Raw genomic sequence first — 17,851 nt, 5'->3', positions numbered from 1 at the left:
CAACAAAAAAAGTTAAAAATTTCCGGACGTCAGAATATAGTGAGTCAAATAAATTGTATATTTTTGTAAATGTTTGACCATTGAGCCACTTTTGTAGGACTGTTTTAGGTGCAGTTTGGCCTTGCAGTTTTGGTAATTTTTTGTTGTTGACCGTTTGTTACTCGACTGCTAATAAAGTTGGACGTTCTCCGTGCATTGTGACTCAGCAGGTTCATCTTGACTTTTGTTGAAGTCTGTAGATACTGTGTGACCACAGTCAAAGTCTGTGGCCTTCCTAAAACCTCATTTGCTATTTATGCATTTAGCTGTTTTGGACAAATCCCTTTGCCTGGGACAAACATCCTGCTGTGGATTTACTGTCATTACCTAATGTTGTGTCGCAACAGCTTTCAAATTAACAAACAACTTAAAAAACAATTAACCTTGAACGGCTCCGCTCGCAGTTTTTGGACAGATGGAAAATGTTCCATTACCAGCAGCTCTGTGTATTCTGTCCTTCCTTTTGCTTTGTACTTTCTCTGGCTTCCTCTCTTATGTTGTCTTTCATTAATGGTAGAAAATGTATTTATGGCAAATTTCTCAAGTGGAAATGGGCAGTAGTAAATGAGTCTCGGGCTAGTGGATTAGACGGCCGCTGTCTTCTGTTTTCATCACTCAATATTTTTTCTTTTCACGGTTTTAGAAAATGTGGCTTTTTAAGGACAAAGGCAGCAGCCAATGGCAATTTCTCTTCTTTTTTTGGGTCGTAGTTAATGGTTGATTTTGTTTTTTTTTTTTTGTATAAAATCTGAAATTCTAATTTTTTTTTCTGCAGTGAGGGCTAAGGCCTCATGACTTTGTTCTATGGAGCTGTAGGTCCTCTGTGTGCTGATATACGGTGATCTCTGCAGAATATTATATTGTTACATTGTTATTCCTTTGCTTCCTGGAGAGATTGGATCCATAATATGCAATTTGAATGAACATACAATGTTATTTTTCCAATGGATGTAGACTTAGACTTCTACTACCTCTACCTCTATACGAAATCAGAGACACAGGACTGTGCAGCAGAGATGAGTGAGTAGTATTCCATTGAATAGTTGAATATTGCGGTCTACTCGATTCAAATTTCGAATTTTCGAATATTTCACTACTTGCTCATTTCTACTGTATACGTTTATTTTTAAAGCCTTCGTTGTCGTAGTTCCTGTCCCACCTCCCCTGCATAGTTATTGGTGTAAAAAAAAGCACCAGGAAAGGTGGGAGGGAAACCGAATTTTTACTGTGTTTACCGCGTGGTATTCGACCAAGTACAAGTATTTCAAATACCGTAGTATTCAATCGAATCATCCTTACTGTGCAGTAAAACGCAATGTAAATCTGTAAGTGCCATATATAAATACTTAGCTAGCATAGATCCATAGTATGGCATGCATGAACTTGATGGTGCTTAAAGGGATTCAATCATTAAAATACAATGTTTTTCTCCCTAAGACGGGGGGCAGTCCCCAGAGCTCAAACAGGAATGGGGGTGTCCCCAATTCTGCAAGAGAAGTCTCCAGCGCTGCCTCCATCTTCTTCAGGAGCGGCCTCTCCCTGCGTCTTCTTCCGGCGCTGGCTTCAAACTTCTAGGCTTGCACAGTCGGCCCTGCCGTTGGGCCTCCAGCAGAGCTGACTGTGCTTGCCCACGGCCATTTTCTTGTGGCCGCTTACCTCAGCCTACTGTGTAAGCGGCCACAGAAAAATTGCCGCGAACATGCGCAGTCGGCTCTGCCCGGGGCCTGACGGCAGAGCTGTCTGCGCATGCCTAGAAGTTTGAGCTGGAGATTTCTCTTGCTGTTTGAGCGCTGGGGCCCGCCCCCAGTGCTGCGTGAGAACTCATTTGCATACCAACGAAAACCAGGATTTCTACCGAACAGTGGCATGGAGAAGACATCCATAGGTAAGAGAAGAATAGCCTTTCTTAAAGGGGTATTCCCACATCGCATACTCGCCAGTCTTTACTGCTGTAAAATCTTCTTTCTTCCTGGTTTCTTGCATCATATGCAACCTGTCGTTTAGCTCCGCCCCCAAATTAGTGTGTAGCTCCGCCCACCACATAGCATGATCCTATGGGGCGGCTGAAGGGCTTGTGATGTCATCAAAGGTCCTCAAACAACACTATATGCACAATATTGGACTATGAAGTACAGGCAGGAGCAACTCCATTCTGTGTTACATACATGAACACAATTGAATTAGCTAGCCTGATAACTGGGAGAACAGAAGACGAGTTCAGAAATGAAAGCAGCTCCTCTCCCCTATCTGAGAGCAGGAAGCTAGTTCACGTGGTGTAGACACAGGAATAGCTAGATACACAGGCTGGCTCCCTGCACTTAGCCCCTCCTCCCTCCCCCCTGAGAGCAGCAGATACATCATTTGACTCAGGAGCAGCTAGGTCAGGGCTGTGGCCACAAAGAATTGAATAAAGTAAGATAGTGGACAAACAAAGCAGTTTTGCTGAAGCAATGTATTTAGGAAAAGTCTTACATCCACATTAACAAGCAGTATAGATAGGATCCTTGTGATGGGACAACCTCTTTAAGGCTATTTCTGTCTTAAGGAGAAAAAAATTGCATTTTAATGATTGAATCCCTTTAAAAAGTGTTTTAGCGAGTTTCACTATTTATGAATATGAAATGAAAATTTTTTTTGAGAGAAGTCCTCAGTAGTTGATACCTTTTTTAATGGCTAACTTAAAAAAAAAAAAAAATTTGATGACATATTTTGAGTTTTCAGGACTACTATAAAGGTCCCTTCATCAGGTTGGTATAATCCAATTTCTGAAGGTAGGCATATTTATACAGGAATGGAGTGTTAGATGCAAAATAGATGGAAAACAGAACATGTAAATAAACAGTTTAAAAAAACATATATATCAGTTCACAGGAAAGTTCTCTGGGTTTATGGCTCCTTTGGCTCCTTTTATGGCTCCTCCTATTTATGAATAGACATACTTTCACTTGAAATGTTCAAGAACGTATCGAAAGAGAGGACAACCCCCCCTCCCTCGCATAGATATAGACATATAAATATCAAAGCAAACATAGCTGGGTCATACAGTATAGTGCAGGAAGTCAAAAATAGATCCGCTATTTCAAGCAGAAGGCCAAGTGTATGGTGGGAAACCAGCACGTGTCAGCTAGTCTCTTGTACTAGATTATCCATAGGGTTTTTGCATGATGTCCACAAATACTAGGCCAAGATGAAAGTGCATTTACCTTTCATTCCTTATTTCTATTTGGATATTGAAATAAATGTTTGGTGAACTATTTTAGCATTTAGCAAGTCATTCAGCATTTTACTTACAGGAAAGACTTAAGCTGCATTCTCAGTGCTGTTATTAATGTCCGTTGCTGTCACCCATCATAAGATGACAGCAATGAACATTAAAAGTAGTAACAGACGCAGACACTGTCTGTGCTGCTCCCATCAATTCTAATGAAAACAACATGAGGGACCTTGTCTTCTGTTCATGTTTGTTTCCTTTTGTACCAAAAGAAAAGTGCTGCATTCAGGACTTATCTACTGTCAGAAAAGTATAAAACATGATTAAAAAATTGCTTTCATCATTCTTTTAACATGGGGGTGAATCCAAATGAACACCCAGCAGAGGGGGCTCCATCTGCATCTGTAATGCCCGTTGCTCTCATCCTTTGATGTATGAGAGCAACGGACATTGAATAGCGGTAGTGTGAACCTACCCGAACAGGGGGCTTAAAGGCTATTTAGGATAAAGTCTTAGTTATGAAAATTGTCTACGGCCCTCTCCATGCCTCATCTACTTGTTAACCTACAGTCAGTAGAAGAGGGGGCAAATGGAAAGAAGTAAAAGATGGCAGCAGCATGCTTCACATTGTTTGTAGTCTGTAACTAAGACACACAGGGGTGCATTGGAGTTGGAAACAAAAAGTATTTTCTGGAGTTGGAAAGAAAAAGTATATTTTGAATCAATATTTCTTATATTGGATATATTGGGAATAATGCCAATAGAGTATTTATGCCTTAGATAATTTGATCTTAAAGAAAGAAACCGTCTGACTATATTAAATGACCCTCGGCCTCAGGTTACTTTGGATGAGGAGTTAGATCAGGGGTGTCAAACTTGCAGCCCGCGGGCCAACTGCGGCCCTCGGGATGAAAGTTTGCGGCCCCCGCGCAGCTCCCTGCATGTCCCGCTATAGTCATCTTTCAGCCGGCACACTAAGACACGACTCCAATAGTCAGGTGACGTCTGACGTCACACACAGGTCCTTGAGTCTTAAACTTCAGCAGTACTAGCTTTCCACTGATCACCCATCGCTTTTATTGCTGTTATAAGAGCGGGGGAGTGATCGGAGGAAAGTTTAAGTAAAACAGTTAAACTTTCCTCCCTCCGATCACTCCCCCGCTCTTATAACAGCAATAAAATGATGGGTGATCAGTGGAAAGCTAGTACTGCTGAAGTTTAAGACTCAAGGACCTGTGTGTGTGTGTGTGTCAGTAACCTAGGGACAGAGATGGAGGGGGGGGGGGGGGAGACATGAACTTGGGGTCACAGATGGAAGGGGGAGCATGAAAATGGGGGCAGATGAAGGGGGTATCTGAAATTGGGGCAAATGGAGGGGAATATGAAACTGGGGGGCAGATGGATGGGGCACATGAAATTGGGGCAGATGGAGGGACGACATAAAACTGGGGACAGATGGAGGGGGGGACATAAAATGGGGCAAATGAAGGGGGATATCAAACTGGGGGAGAAATGGTGGGGGGAGATGAAACTGAGGGTAGATGAATGGGGGCACTTAAACTGGGGACAACTGGAGGGGCATTAAACCGTGGGAGTAGCTGGAGGGGGACCTGTCTGCCTCTAGTTGTCCCCAGTTTATTGTCACCCTCCAACTACCCCCACTGTTTAATGTCCCCCTCCAGCTGCCCCAGTTTCATGTCCCCTCTAGTTTCCCCAGTTTAAACTGGGGCACCAGGAGAGGGACGTAATACTGTGGGGCAGTTGGAAGGGAACATTATAGTGTGGTGACATATAATGTATGAGTGACTGTAGGAGGATTATACTGTGTGGGGGCACATGAAAAATGAATAAGAAGGGGTGGAGTCATCATTAAATTGGGCAGAGCTAAATTTGCTGCGGCAAGCATAGCTTGTGGAAAACCTGATGCGGACCAGCCTCACCCAGACTCTACCTCCAGCAGCCCCGGGTAAATTGAGTTTGAGACCCCTGAGTTAGATGAATCCAGATGCCGCCTTCTGATAGTGTTGTGGGTTCAAAGGGATAAGCAAAAAAGCCAGGAATGCTGGAAAATTGGGACCTAACAATAGAAGTTACATGTATGTGGATATTGTATGAGGACAGATTACAGATCGGGTGGCACTTGTGTGGTCCTAGCGTTATCTGTTGTTGTGGTCCTTTGGAGGATCAGAACAACGAATAGGCAAAGCACTACAATAGTGGTCACAAATGGAGCCGGAGTGACTCCACTAACTAGAATGGGGTCTATCAGGTCTCTGTTCTTTTACACTGAAACTACAGGACAAAAAAGTTGGACTTTTAAGTCTGGAGATTCTGCAGGTGAACATACCTGGGGCAACACAGTGGCTTAGTGGTTAGCACTGCAGCCTTGTAGTGCTGGAGTCCTGGGTTCAAATCTGGCCAAGGACAAAATCTGCAAGGAGTTTGTATGTTCTCCCCATGTTTGTGTGAATTTCCTCCCATACTCCAAAGACTTACTGATAGGGAAAAATGTCGTTAAAAAAAAAAAAAAAAAAGTGAGCATAGCTCAATAGTCCACACATTAATTGATAAATAGACTATGTGAAATATGGCAATATCAATTAAAGTGCCCACAACTGGGCAAAAGCCATTTCTGTACAATTACCCGACCATCTGATTGGGGGGCCACCAACTGTCCTCTGATGGCAGGTATTTGGTAAAGAAGGCTCGAGCACGTTCCACATACCCAACCCCTGTTCTTATGAGAGGTTAGCTATTGCCAAAGGTGTGTGGAAGCAACTTATTTCCCTCTGCCCAGAAATAGGCTAGACCAGGCCAACCATGCAAGTATACTAGGGAGCCCACAAAATAATTATAGGCTCCAGGAGCGTTTCACTGCCAGTTACGTCATAGGGATGACCAGCGTTAGTTGTCTCATCTACTTACAGAGGACTGCAGTGCTGGAAACCTCGTCATCAAATGTTTTTATCATTTTGCACATACAATAGTAGTAGATCTTGAGTTTCTTTTGTGCATCAAAATGTAATACTGAAGTCAATAAGTAACTAATATATTTGTAAGGGCCATTTCAGAGGGCTGTGTCCAGGCTGAGAAAAATGGTCCTTGTATCGGCCACATTGACCCGGCCAAGTGCAATTCGGCTGGACAGAGCTAATCTGCAGAGTTGAGTTCAGCTGCACCATGTTCAGACCGGTGAATGCAGGTAATAAAGGAACTGTAAAACACAGCTCTAAAATGGCCCTTAAAGTGTATCTAAAGTTTCAAACACTGTTTTCCCCTTCCCCTTCCTTTCACTGCATTTCATACAATCCGGTACACCGTACATAGTGAAAAGCCAAGGTACAGCTCCCAATAGAGAAGCAAGGGAAAGCATAAATAAATGCAGGATTTCACGGAAACGAACCAAAACCTGTTAATAAAGTATATTACAAAGTGTATTAATGTCACAAATGCTTACAGAAGATTGAATTGAAACTTTAGTTATGCTTTGAAGAATCCCATTTTCATTAGCAGCTGATGGGCTGGTTATTAAAGGGGTTATCCTGTTTTTTTCAAATATTACGGGCCAAATAACAGGAAGCATGAATACAAAACACTTCCTAAGATATATCCTGTTTAAATTCAGCACCATCTTCTTTATTTTTAGGTCATTGACCACAGCAATAATGTATAATTTACAAACTCGCTAACCCTCCCTGTGAGCAGTTCAGCCAGCAAACGAAAGGTCTCAGCAGCATGTGTCCTCCTTGCTGCTTGAAGACACTCATACTAACCTCGGATGTGAGTGATGTATTACCTGGTCAAATATGCGGTGCTGCAAGGAATGAAGAAGAAATGTGACACAGCAGAGATCCCAGGGAGAGATTTTTCACAAAGGCTGTGTGTGTGTCCTGTGATTTCATTCCAGGGGAGAGTGGAGAAGGGAGGGGTACACAGAGTGTTAGAGCAGGCAGATGAATCATGGGAAATGTAGTTTGCCCACAGATTCACTGCATGCAAATAACAGTGATACAAGGATCAGCGAGTAAAATAAAGCCAAGCAAAAAGTGAGTATTTAGCACTGCTGTGCAGATAATTTTCGGAAGTTGGAGAACCCCCTTTAAAGAGTATAACTTCAATGATTATAAGTGCATGATAACTGTTTGTATGTTAAATCCTATCTTATATTCCTGCTCTAGGGCACAGAACATTGTATGTTGGAGTTCGAATGCCACTGGGCCGGCAAAGTCATAGACATCACCGAACTCATGGGCAGAAGCACAGAAAACGGGACCGCATGAAGGGAGTTATACAAGAGGAAGGACATGATGAGTCTTTAGCACATGGTATGTGATAGTCTTTGTTCTTTATACACGTTCGCTTCTTCTGATCTGACCTGCCGGCATTTGGTCTTTGACCAGTTGGACTCTAGTACATGGCCACATCATGGAACATATGGTCAGGTGAAGACCATGATAATGACAAACATACTTCTGTTACATATGTGTTTTTAGGAGTTTCCACCAGAACCCATTGTTACAACCTTACTTGTGTTGCCACTATATAAATAATGGATAAGAATATGCTTGTCATTTATGTAGACACTCCGTCCCAGAGAGTGCAGTTCATTCTTGGAACAGAAGAGGATGAGGAACATGTACCCCATGAGCTGTTTACCGAGTTGGACGAAATTTGTGTCAAGGAAGGCGAAGATGCTGAATGGAAAGAGACTGCAAGGTAAAAATATGGCAAAGTGTACAATCGCATATATTATTACTAGCAGATTAGAGAACAATACTTTGTAAATGGGTTCATCTTTTAGGAATGTTTTACTAACAGATCTAAGATAAAATAAACAAGTAGAGGTTTCCAATGTAAGGGCAGCCCAGTGACTCAGTGGTTAAATCTGTTGCTACACTGGGGAGACGGAATTAAATGTGTCCAAAGGCAATGTTTGCATGGCATTGTTATGTTCTTTCCATGCGTGCGTGGGTTTCTTATATGCTTGCAGGCTTTAATTTCACACTCCTAAACCATGCTGACAGGTCAGTTGACATTTTATTGAATAGGACACTTCACGCCTACAAACAGGCAGTCCATATTAGCACCCATGGTAGAAAAACCTTACAGTATCTATATAAATAGGTCATATGGGACTATGGGTCACAGCACTGAAGGGTCACCAGTTCCTCCAACAACCACAAATTCAAGTATAATAGCAACTCTCGATATCCTACAAGGTGTGACTACAGATGTAGAGGTCTCCAGTACCTCTGGGTCCTAAGACCTGAACAGGGCCAGTCTGACTCATAGGTGAATACCTGTGTTACGACTGTATCTCTCTGTTAAATCCATGAACTCTACAGTATGTTGTTGCAAAAGTATGTGCATTTTCCTTGTATTTCAATGCAGTGCTTTTATCCCTGTGCTATGACATCACTGTGCTCCTATGTCATCAGCTGTGACATCACTAGGTTCATTATCCCTGTGACCTTAGCGCGTTTCTTTGCTATCAGTCTGTACAATAATCTGTGTTTGATCTCACAGCGTTTATGATCCATGCATTGTGACATCACTGTGTGCATTACTTCTGTACTGTGACATCACTATGTGTGATATCCCTATTTCTCTCTCTTACTTAGTGACATCACTATGGTCCTTAACTTTTAGCTATATTACTAATTTTATTACTCTGGTTCTATGAGATCACTTCACTTGGATTATACCAGTACTGTGACATCACTATGTGCAGTAATCCTTTTTTATGTACCGTATATACTCGAGTATAAGCCAAATTTTTCAGTTTTTGTGCTGAAAAAGCCCCCCTCGGCTTATACTAGATAAAATTATTTTTTTTATTTTTTTTTAGGATGGTGGGGGATGGGGGTCTATGACCAGCCACAATATCAATGTATAGAATCCCATAAAATAGTGCAAAAAAAAAAAAAAAAGTTCTTTAATCCATCTTTTCCCTATGATACACACAAAAGTAGAAAATGACTGTGAAACACATGCACATTAGGTATCCCTGTGTCTGACAGTGCCCGGTCTACTGAATATAGGGGATCTGCAGTGCTCCTGTTCTGTCGGGAAGGGGTTAATAGGAGCACTGCAGATACCCTATATTCACCCAGACTGAATTCCAAGGGGGGAAGAAAAAACATGTCCTCCAGCTCAGGGAAGGGGCAGACATACAATCAAAACACCCCCTCCCCTTCCCCATCACCAAGCAACTACTACACCCAAAAACTCCGACCATTTTAATTTTTGACATTTTCCAGTAGCTGCTGCGTTTCCCCCCCTCGGCTTATACTCGAGTCAATAAGTTTTCCCAGTTTTTTGTGGTAAAATTAGGGGCCTCGGCTTATATTCGAGTCGACTTATACTCGAGTATATATGGTACTTTATTAGGTTCTACGGCACACTGATTTCCTTCCATGTACATTGACATCACTGACACTATTTTTTTTTTTAAGTAGATTGTGAACCCCATTAAGGGATCACAATGTACTTTTTTTTCCTATCAGTATGTCTTTGTATAATTGGAGGAAATCCACGCAAACACGGGGAGAACATACAAACTCCTTGCAGATGTTGTTCCTGGCGGGATTCGAACTCCAGGACTCCAGCGTTGCAAAACTGCAGTGCTAACCACTGAGCCAACAGTGACATATCTGACACAACTTGTCCAGTGCCCTTGTTTTATTACATCATTATCATATTCCGTTGCAGTTGTATTACTTGTCTCCAGAGAGTGACATCACTATGTATTATCCTTATGTTGAGATATCATGGCGGTGACCGCATTTTGTCAATTTTCCAAGTTTATAAGATAGAAATATAGGATGCAGAAGTTGCTGGTATCTGTAGTGATTTCACTGCCCGATAAATGGACATTAGTACTATAAATTGTGTATAAAATTTTAGAGCCTGGTTATATATTTTGCGATAGGACCCTCTGGGATCATGTACAAGACAAAGCATACCACACCACTACCAAACAATACTTAGCTAATGCTTAACACATATTATATACACTCAGTCTGTATCATATTATACTTTATGGTCTTTTTTTTTTTTTTTGTACGATGAGTTTATCGATTGGGCAAGTCGAAACTTGGTGTGTGAACATATACTGTGTACAACTCCATGAAATATGTTGGCACTATATGAATAAAACCGACTAGTAGTGAGTGTATTTAGTATAAGGACACCTGGGTGTATAAATGGATTGTACGAGCCGTCCCTTTTGATAGTTATTATATCTAACACCCGGGATGAGAGGAAGATAATTAAAGCCTAAATGATATCAATGATAGTTCACTACACAATTTCCCATTGTAAACACTAGGCAGAAACACCGTTTCTATTAGCTCCTATTTAACGGCGGTGTCATTGACACGTATGCACATTCCTCATGGTTTCATGAAAATGAGAGCACTTAAATCTCTGCAGAATTTAATTGTTGAAAACAATTATCACTTTTCTATCTCATTAAAAAGAAAATTCCTGAACTCCAGGTTAAAAAATAGAAGTGAATAATCTCTGCTCCAACCCAAAAGAGAACAGTGGAATAAAAATAGTACAACAGATGGATAGGACGGTCTGTGCCATAACTCTGAGCTAGTCACCCTGGCCGGAAGCCTGGTTTGCGAATCGCCTAGTAAGAGATGTGGGCGATAATTTGGTTATTCGGTGTAGGTGTAGAATAAAGTGGGCATCATATGGTTAAAAATGTTCTTAAAGTGTACATGACCTTCATTTTCCTATTGATATCTACAGAAAAAGCTAAGTGAATACATTGGAAATATCTCACAACATACAACGTATGTGCCAAAAATAGAGGCCAACGTGAACAAAGGTGTAACAACTGTGGGGAGGATTGGCTCAGTGCTAGCAGCAGCGGACCCAGACAGACACAAAAATCGGGTTAAACAGGTTTTGTCCTGTATGTTTATTTTGCAAAAAAAAAAAACTGGCGGAAAATAAACAAGCCTTAACTTCAGGCAAAAACAATAACATAAATCCTGCTTGTCTGAGCTACTAACTAAACAAACTCTAACTGTACTTGTGGCTTGTTTCAGCCTCACGGTCAACACAAATGGCAAATGAATAGTCAATACTCTACACTGGTTTCTCACCAGTTGTCAAAGTGTTAGGACAGAACCCGGCTCCTCCTCTCTCCCCCAGGAACTGCCCAGGACTGAGGTCTTGACAACCTTTTATAGGCCCAGTTCCCACCTGTGCTTGAAGGGTTTTTCCTGCTGTTGGATAAGAAGTAGTTAACAGAAAGGCCATCTTACAGCTGAGTTTTTGTTACAACCCTGTGTTGACCTCACTCTCCATACAGTGAGGAATCTGGGGGAGATATAGCGACCTTCCAGAACTTTACCTGTCACCTTGTTCTCACACTACCCATACTAGATTGGTCGATGCCAGAAAAACACATTGACCCATAGTGGTCTATGGTCTCATATGCACTTGGAGCATTTCCCAGCTTGGATGCCAAGATTAACACAAAACACATTGTCAAAATATCATAGTCGTACTTATATTACAGTGCTTAAAGGGATTCTACCACTAAATAGCTATTTTTTCTGTGTTAGACGTCGGAATAGCCTTTAGAAAGGCTATTCGTCTTTTACCTTTAGACGTGGTCTCTGTGGCGCCGTTCCTTAGAAATCCTGGTTTTTACCGGTATGCTAATGAGTTCTCTCGCAGCAATGGGGGCAGGCCCCAGCCCTCCGACGCACAAGTGAAGTCATCCAGGCTTCGGAGGGCTGTACAGACCTTACTGAGCATGCGCAGTACGCTTTGTTCAGCGAAGACCTCGAAGAGCGTACTGCGCGTGCGCGAAATTGCGGCCTTGAAAATATGGCCGCCGGCCGGCATGCGCCGCGGAGGCCACGTCTAAAGGTAAGTAGTCTGTCATCATTTTTGTTAGCCATTAAAAAGGTATCAGCTACTGAAGACTCAATCTTTATAAATCTTGAATAGTCAAGGTGAATATGTAAAATAGGGTGACATCATCCAAATACACAAAAAAATTAATGACCCATTTATTCACGTCAAAAACAAAAAAAAAAATGTGATATTTTTCTTCAGTTCAGGATTGTAGAAAATGAATGTTTTTCTAATTTGGATGTATCTTTCTGTGACTTCAGGTGGTTAAAGTTTGAGGAAGATGTGGAAGATGGAGGAGAACGCTGGAGTAAACCATATGTCGCTACACTCTCCCTACATAGCCTTTTTGAACTGCGGAGTTGTATTATAAATGGAACCGTTCAGCTGGATATGCGTGCAAACACCATAGAGGAAATAGCAGGTATAATAATTACTGTATTCTAGCTCCTTCCAAAGTCATCGCTATGAAGTTCCAGCTTGTATTTCCTTTTGTACTAGTTGTGGACAGGAAAAGGACTAAACACCAGATTTGATAGATTAAAGAGAATTTGTCTTCATGTTCCCTGCTAGGCAACTCCCAGAAATCCCTTTTATGGTCGCCACTTTTTGGACAGGTCATAATTTGTTTGCATTTGTTTGTCTTAAAAACACCAGTGGATCAGCGTACATCTTATTTAATGTGAAGTGAATGGGAGCTAAGCTGCAATAGCACTACACGGCCACTACATGGTGTATGGAGCCATCTGCTCTGTATGCAGAATGTGCTGTACAATGGCGGTGTTCATTAGCTGGAGCTCCACCACTCTACATACTGATGAAATAGCTTAAGGAGAGACTATCAATATGAGAATGGTGGGGGGTGAGCAAGTCTTGGACAAGTTATTATCTTTTTAGTAGCTACATGGGCATTTATTCAGAGTTCGAAGCATGCTGAGTGGGTGACAACACATACTGGTTTGTGTTTTACTTGTTAGAATTGGTTATTCCTTATTAAAGGGGTTTAGATAACTATGTATCCTGACACTTCTGTTTTAATGAATACTTGTACTCCCTATTAAGAAATTCTTCAGCACCTTCTCATAGAGCTCTTCTGTTATTCCAACTAGAAATAAATGCATAATTGGGCTACTTGGTTTTAACTTTTCCCTCTTGTAATGGTGCGACTGTGCGATATGGCACAAATCTTTTTTTTTTTTTTTAAATGTAGATTGTGAGCTCCATTTAGGGATCACAATGTACTTTTTTTTTTTTTTTTTTTTCCTATCAGTATGTCTTTGTAGAATGGGAGGAAATCCATGCAAACACGGGGAGAACATACAAACTCCTTGCAGATGTTGTTCCTGGCGGGATTTGACCTACAGGACTTCAGCGCTGCAGTGCTAACCACTGAGCCAACGTGTTGCCCCCGATATGATACAAATCTGGCAACGCCCTGTCCACATGTCTCAGCAGCAGACGTGCCACTTGTTTGGTTGGCTCCCAGATACACCACACCTCTCGCAGGTCGCCTACTGGAGCTCTTCACTCAAGGAAATAAGAATACACACGTACTCGAGACATGGGACATTTCTCTGTAGGGTTATTTACTAGTTGACAAGTGTAGATACAGTGGAACAGCAACAGTTAATGACAACAGCAATGAGGGGGTCTCCACTGACTCGTAAGGAACAGAGTTTTGTTACGAGCTTTCCAAAAAAATTTGGTTTCAGCTGAAGCCAAGATTCGTGGAGTTTGCCAACCACCAATCACTATTAAATTCTGGGTCTCCTCAGACCCCAGAGAAGAATATTTGGAGGCCCAGAGGAGGTTCGGAAAAATAATAAACAGCTCATATTCATCTTTTCAAGGGTCCACCACTCTGACTGGTCTTCTTTTCCCCGCCATCTTCTGCCCTCCTAGATGAAGTCAATGGTCCCAGGATACGGCTGAGGCCTGTGATTGGGCCTCAGTGATAACAAGGGGCGCATGTACGTCAGGATACTTTGATCGAAGCCTCATTATGTCGACATGTCTTGGTGGTTCCTGGCCACTTCTGGCCTCCTCTGTGATGTCATCGTCCTGTGACTGGGCCTCATAATATGATGAGTCAAAGCATCGTGACGTAGATGCGCCCAATGTGGCCGCATGGCTGAGCTGAAACTCGTGGGTGAATCTAGCGCATGTTTGTGAGACAAATATCTTTAGGATCAATGGGAAAACCACTAATTAAAGGGCTTGTTGAGGACTATGACACTGAGCTCCACGTCCTCCTCTGAGGAAGTGACCTCACTTCTGTTGGTTACATGGCTATACTGCAGCTCAGTCCCATGCAAATATATGTGATGGACATGCGGTCACTTTTCATACAGGATGGGTCATCCGTGTATGATCTGTCAGGGCCTTTCCTGTAGATCAGGGGTGCTCACACTTTGTCAGCATGTGAGCTTCTTTATAAGATGACCAAGTCGAAAGATCTACTACCCACTTCTTGTGGGCGTGTCTGTGGGCGGGGCATGTCTGTGGGTGAGGTCGGGCATGTGGGCAGGGCCGGGCAGAGCGTGAGAGCAGGAGACAGCGGCGTTCTGTGGCCACCCAGGGATCCCCACTCTCTGCTTGTTCGCAGCGCAGGCTGTGAGTTATCTCTGGACATTGACAGGCTGGGGCTGCGGCAGCCCCGCCTGCCAGTGTCCGGAGATGACTCTCAGCCTGCGCTGTGAACAAGCAGCACCCCGGCCCCCTCCATCCCTAAGAGCGGCCTGCAAGTGTCCGGAGTGCTTGTTCACAGCGCAGGCTGAGAGTCGACTCTCAGCCTGCACTGTGAACAAGCAGACACCGGGGATCCCTGGCTGCATCCCGCGATCGACCCATACGTCCATTGCAATCAACCGGTAGATCGCGATTGACGTATTGGGCACCCCTGCTGTAGATAGACCGTCAGTATGATAAATCAGTTTGAGGCTGGAAAATCCTTTATACAGTCCTATGAAAAAGTTTGGGCACCCCTATTAATCTTAATCATTTTTAGTTCTAAAAATGTTGGTGTTTGCAACAGCAATTTCAGTTTGATATATCTAATAACTGATGGACACAGTAATATTTCAGGATTGAAATGAGGTTTATTGTACTAACAGAAAATGTGCAATATGCATTAAACCAAAATTTGACTAGTGCAAAAGTATGGGCACCCTTATCATTTTATTGATTTGAATACTCCTAACTACTTTTTACTGACTTACTGAAGCACAAAATTGGTTTTGTAACCTCACTGAGCTTTGAACTTCATAACCAGGTGTATCCAATCATGAGAAAAGATATTTAAGGTGGCCAATTGAAAGTTGTTCTCCTATTTGAATCTCCTCTGAAGAGTGGCATCATGGGCTACTCAAAACAACTCTCAAATGATCTGAAAACAAAGATTGTTCAACATAGTTGTTCAGGGGAAGGATACAAAAAGTTGTCTCAGAGATTTAACCTGTCAGTTTCCACTGTGAGGAACATAGTAAGGAAATGGAAGACCACAGGGACAGTTCTTGTTAAGCCCAGAAGTGGCAGGCCAAGAAAAATATCAGAAAGGCAGAGAAGAAGAATGGAGAGAACAGTCAAGGACAATCCACAGACCACCTCCAAAGAGCTTCAGCATCATCTTGCTGCAGATGGTGTCACTGTGCATCAGTCAACAATAGAGCGCACTTTGCACAATCAGAAGCTGTATGGGAGAGTGATGAGAAAGAAGCTGTTTCTGCAAGCACGCCACAAACAGAGTCACCTGAGGTATGCAAATGCACATTTGGACAAGCCAGCTTCATTTTGGAAGAAGGTCCTGTGGACTGATGAAACAAAGATTGAGTTGTTTGGTCATACAAAAAGGCGTTATGCATGGCGTCCAAAAAAACCAGCATTACACGAAAAACACTTGCTACCCACTGTAAAATTTGGTGGAGGTTCCATCATGCTTTGGGGCTGTGTGGCCAATGCCGGCACCAGGAATCTTGTTAAAGTTGAGAGTCGCATGGATTCCACTCAGTATCAGCAGATTCTTGAGAATAATGTTCAAGAATCAGTGACGAAGTTGAAGTTACGCCGGGGATGGATATTTCAGCAAGACAATGATCCAAAACACTGCTCCAAATCGACTCTGCATTCATGCAGAGGAACAATTACAATGTTCTGGAATGGCCATCCCAGTCCCCAGACCTGAATATCATTGAACATCTGTGGGATGATTTGAAGCGGGCTGTCCATGCTCGGCGACCATCAAACTTAACGGAACTTGAATTGTTTTGTAAAGAGGAATGGTCCAAAATCCCTTCATCCAGGATCCAGGAACTGATTAAGAGCTACAGGAAGCGACTAGAGGCTGTTATCTTTGCAAAAGGAGGATCTACTAAATATTAATGTCACTTTTCTGTTGAGGTGCCCATACTTTTGCACTAGTCAAATTTTGGTTTGATGCATATTGCACATTTTCTGTTAGTACAATAAACCTCATTTCAATCCTGAAATATTACTGTGTCCATCAGTTATTAGATATATCAAACTGAAATGGCTGTTGCAAACACCAAAATATTTAGAACTAAAAATGATTAAGATTAGAGATGAGCGAACACTAAAATGTTCGAGGTTCGAAATTCGATTCGAACAGCCGCTCAATGTTCGTGTGTTCGAACGGGTTTCGAACCCCATTATAGTCTATGGGGAACAGATACTCGTTAAGGGGGAAACCCAAATCCGTGTCTGGAGGGTCACCAAGTCCACTATGACACCCCAGGAAATGATGCCAACACCTCTGGAATGACACTGGGACAGCAGGGGAAGCATGCCTGAGGGCATCTAACACACCAAAGACCCTCTATTACCCCAACATCACTGCCTAACAACTACACACTTTCCACATTCAAAAAAACCTCTATCAAAGTGGGAAAATACCTGGAAACCTTCTTTACTCCCCAAATGGATGGACACAAACCCCAATTTAAGCTCAACAAACAGTAACAACCACCCCTTTAAATCACGTTCCCCATGACAACCACAAATGGAATAGGCAATGGGAATTCCAAAAGCCCTCACCCTTAACTGTCATTTTGAGTGTGTGTGTGTGTGTGTGTGTGTGTGTGTGATGTGGTAAGACCTTCCAAAATTCACTTTTCTAGCCCTTAACATGAGCCCTTCCAAACAAAGTTACATGACCTTAAGCTGAGCTACCAGCAGAGATTGAGGCCCTTGGCATGAGTAGAGCCTTGCACCAGCAGTGTTTTTGGCACTTAGGGTGAGTTGAGCCTTGTACCAGCGTGTGTCCCTTAACATCAGGCGGGCCCTAAGTTCTGCGCTTTGCACAAAAGTTCCACATTAACTAGGCTGAATGGTACAAAGATTAGTAGGCCCGAGAACCAGGAACAGGTCTTGCAATGGCTGTCGGATAACGCTTAAAGCACATTGTCCACCAGCCAGTCAGCCTCTACCTCCTCTTACCCAACAGTCTTGTCCTCCTTCCACCCAAAATTCCCAATCTTCTCAGAACAATAACCCCAACTGTCCCTGCTCCCCAGAGCTGTTCTCCCTTCCTTTGACTGTACCGCAACCTGCCCCTCCATTTCGCGATTCCACGGACCTAACAGACGAGTATCTGTGTCCAGATGCTCAAACACTAGAGTCTCCTCCATTCCATCTCCGGTCGATTTGGTGGCGGATGACCAGCAACCCACCCTCATCGACGACGATGAGACGCAGTTGCTGTCAGGG

The 17,851-nt window shown here is 42.7% G+C and overlaps 1 protein-coding gene across 1 annotated transcript in view; it reads left to right on the top strand.

Annotated features, from left to right (window-relative positions):
* Nucleotides 1–17,851, top strand: part of LOC142195826 (electroneutral sodium bicarbonate exchanger 1) — a 159,421-nt gene that overhangs the window by 84,942 nt on the left and 56,628 nt on the right. The window contains exons 3-5 of the mRNA XM_075265880.1: nt 7,429–7,575; nt 7,831–7,966; nt 12,394–12,554. Of these exons, the coding sequence (XP_075121981.1) occupies nt 7,429–7,575; nt 7,831–7,966; nt 12,394–12,554 (444 nt within the window). The remainder of the gene's footprint in view (nt 1–7,428; nt 7,576–7,830; nt 7,967–12,393; nt 12,555–17,851) is intronic.

This window comes from Leptodactylus fuscus, chromosome 2 (assembly GCF_031893055.1).
Source record: "Leptodactylus fuscus isolate aLepFus1 chromosome 2, aLepFus1.hap2, whole genome shotgun sequence".
Classification (NCBI taxonomy): domain Eukaryota; kingdom Metazoa; phylum Chordata; class Amphibia; order Anura; family Leptodactylidae; genus Leptodactylus; species Leptodactylus fuscus.
Note: the sequence above shows the minus strand (reverse complement) of the source record. Positions and strands in the feature narration are given on the sequence as shown.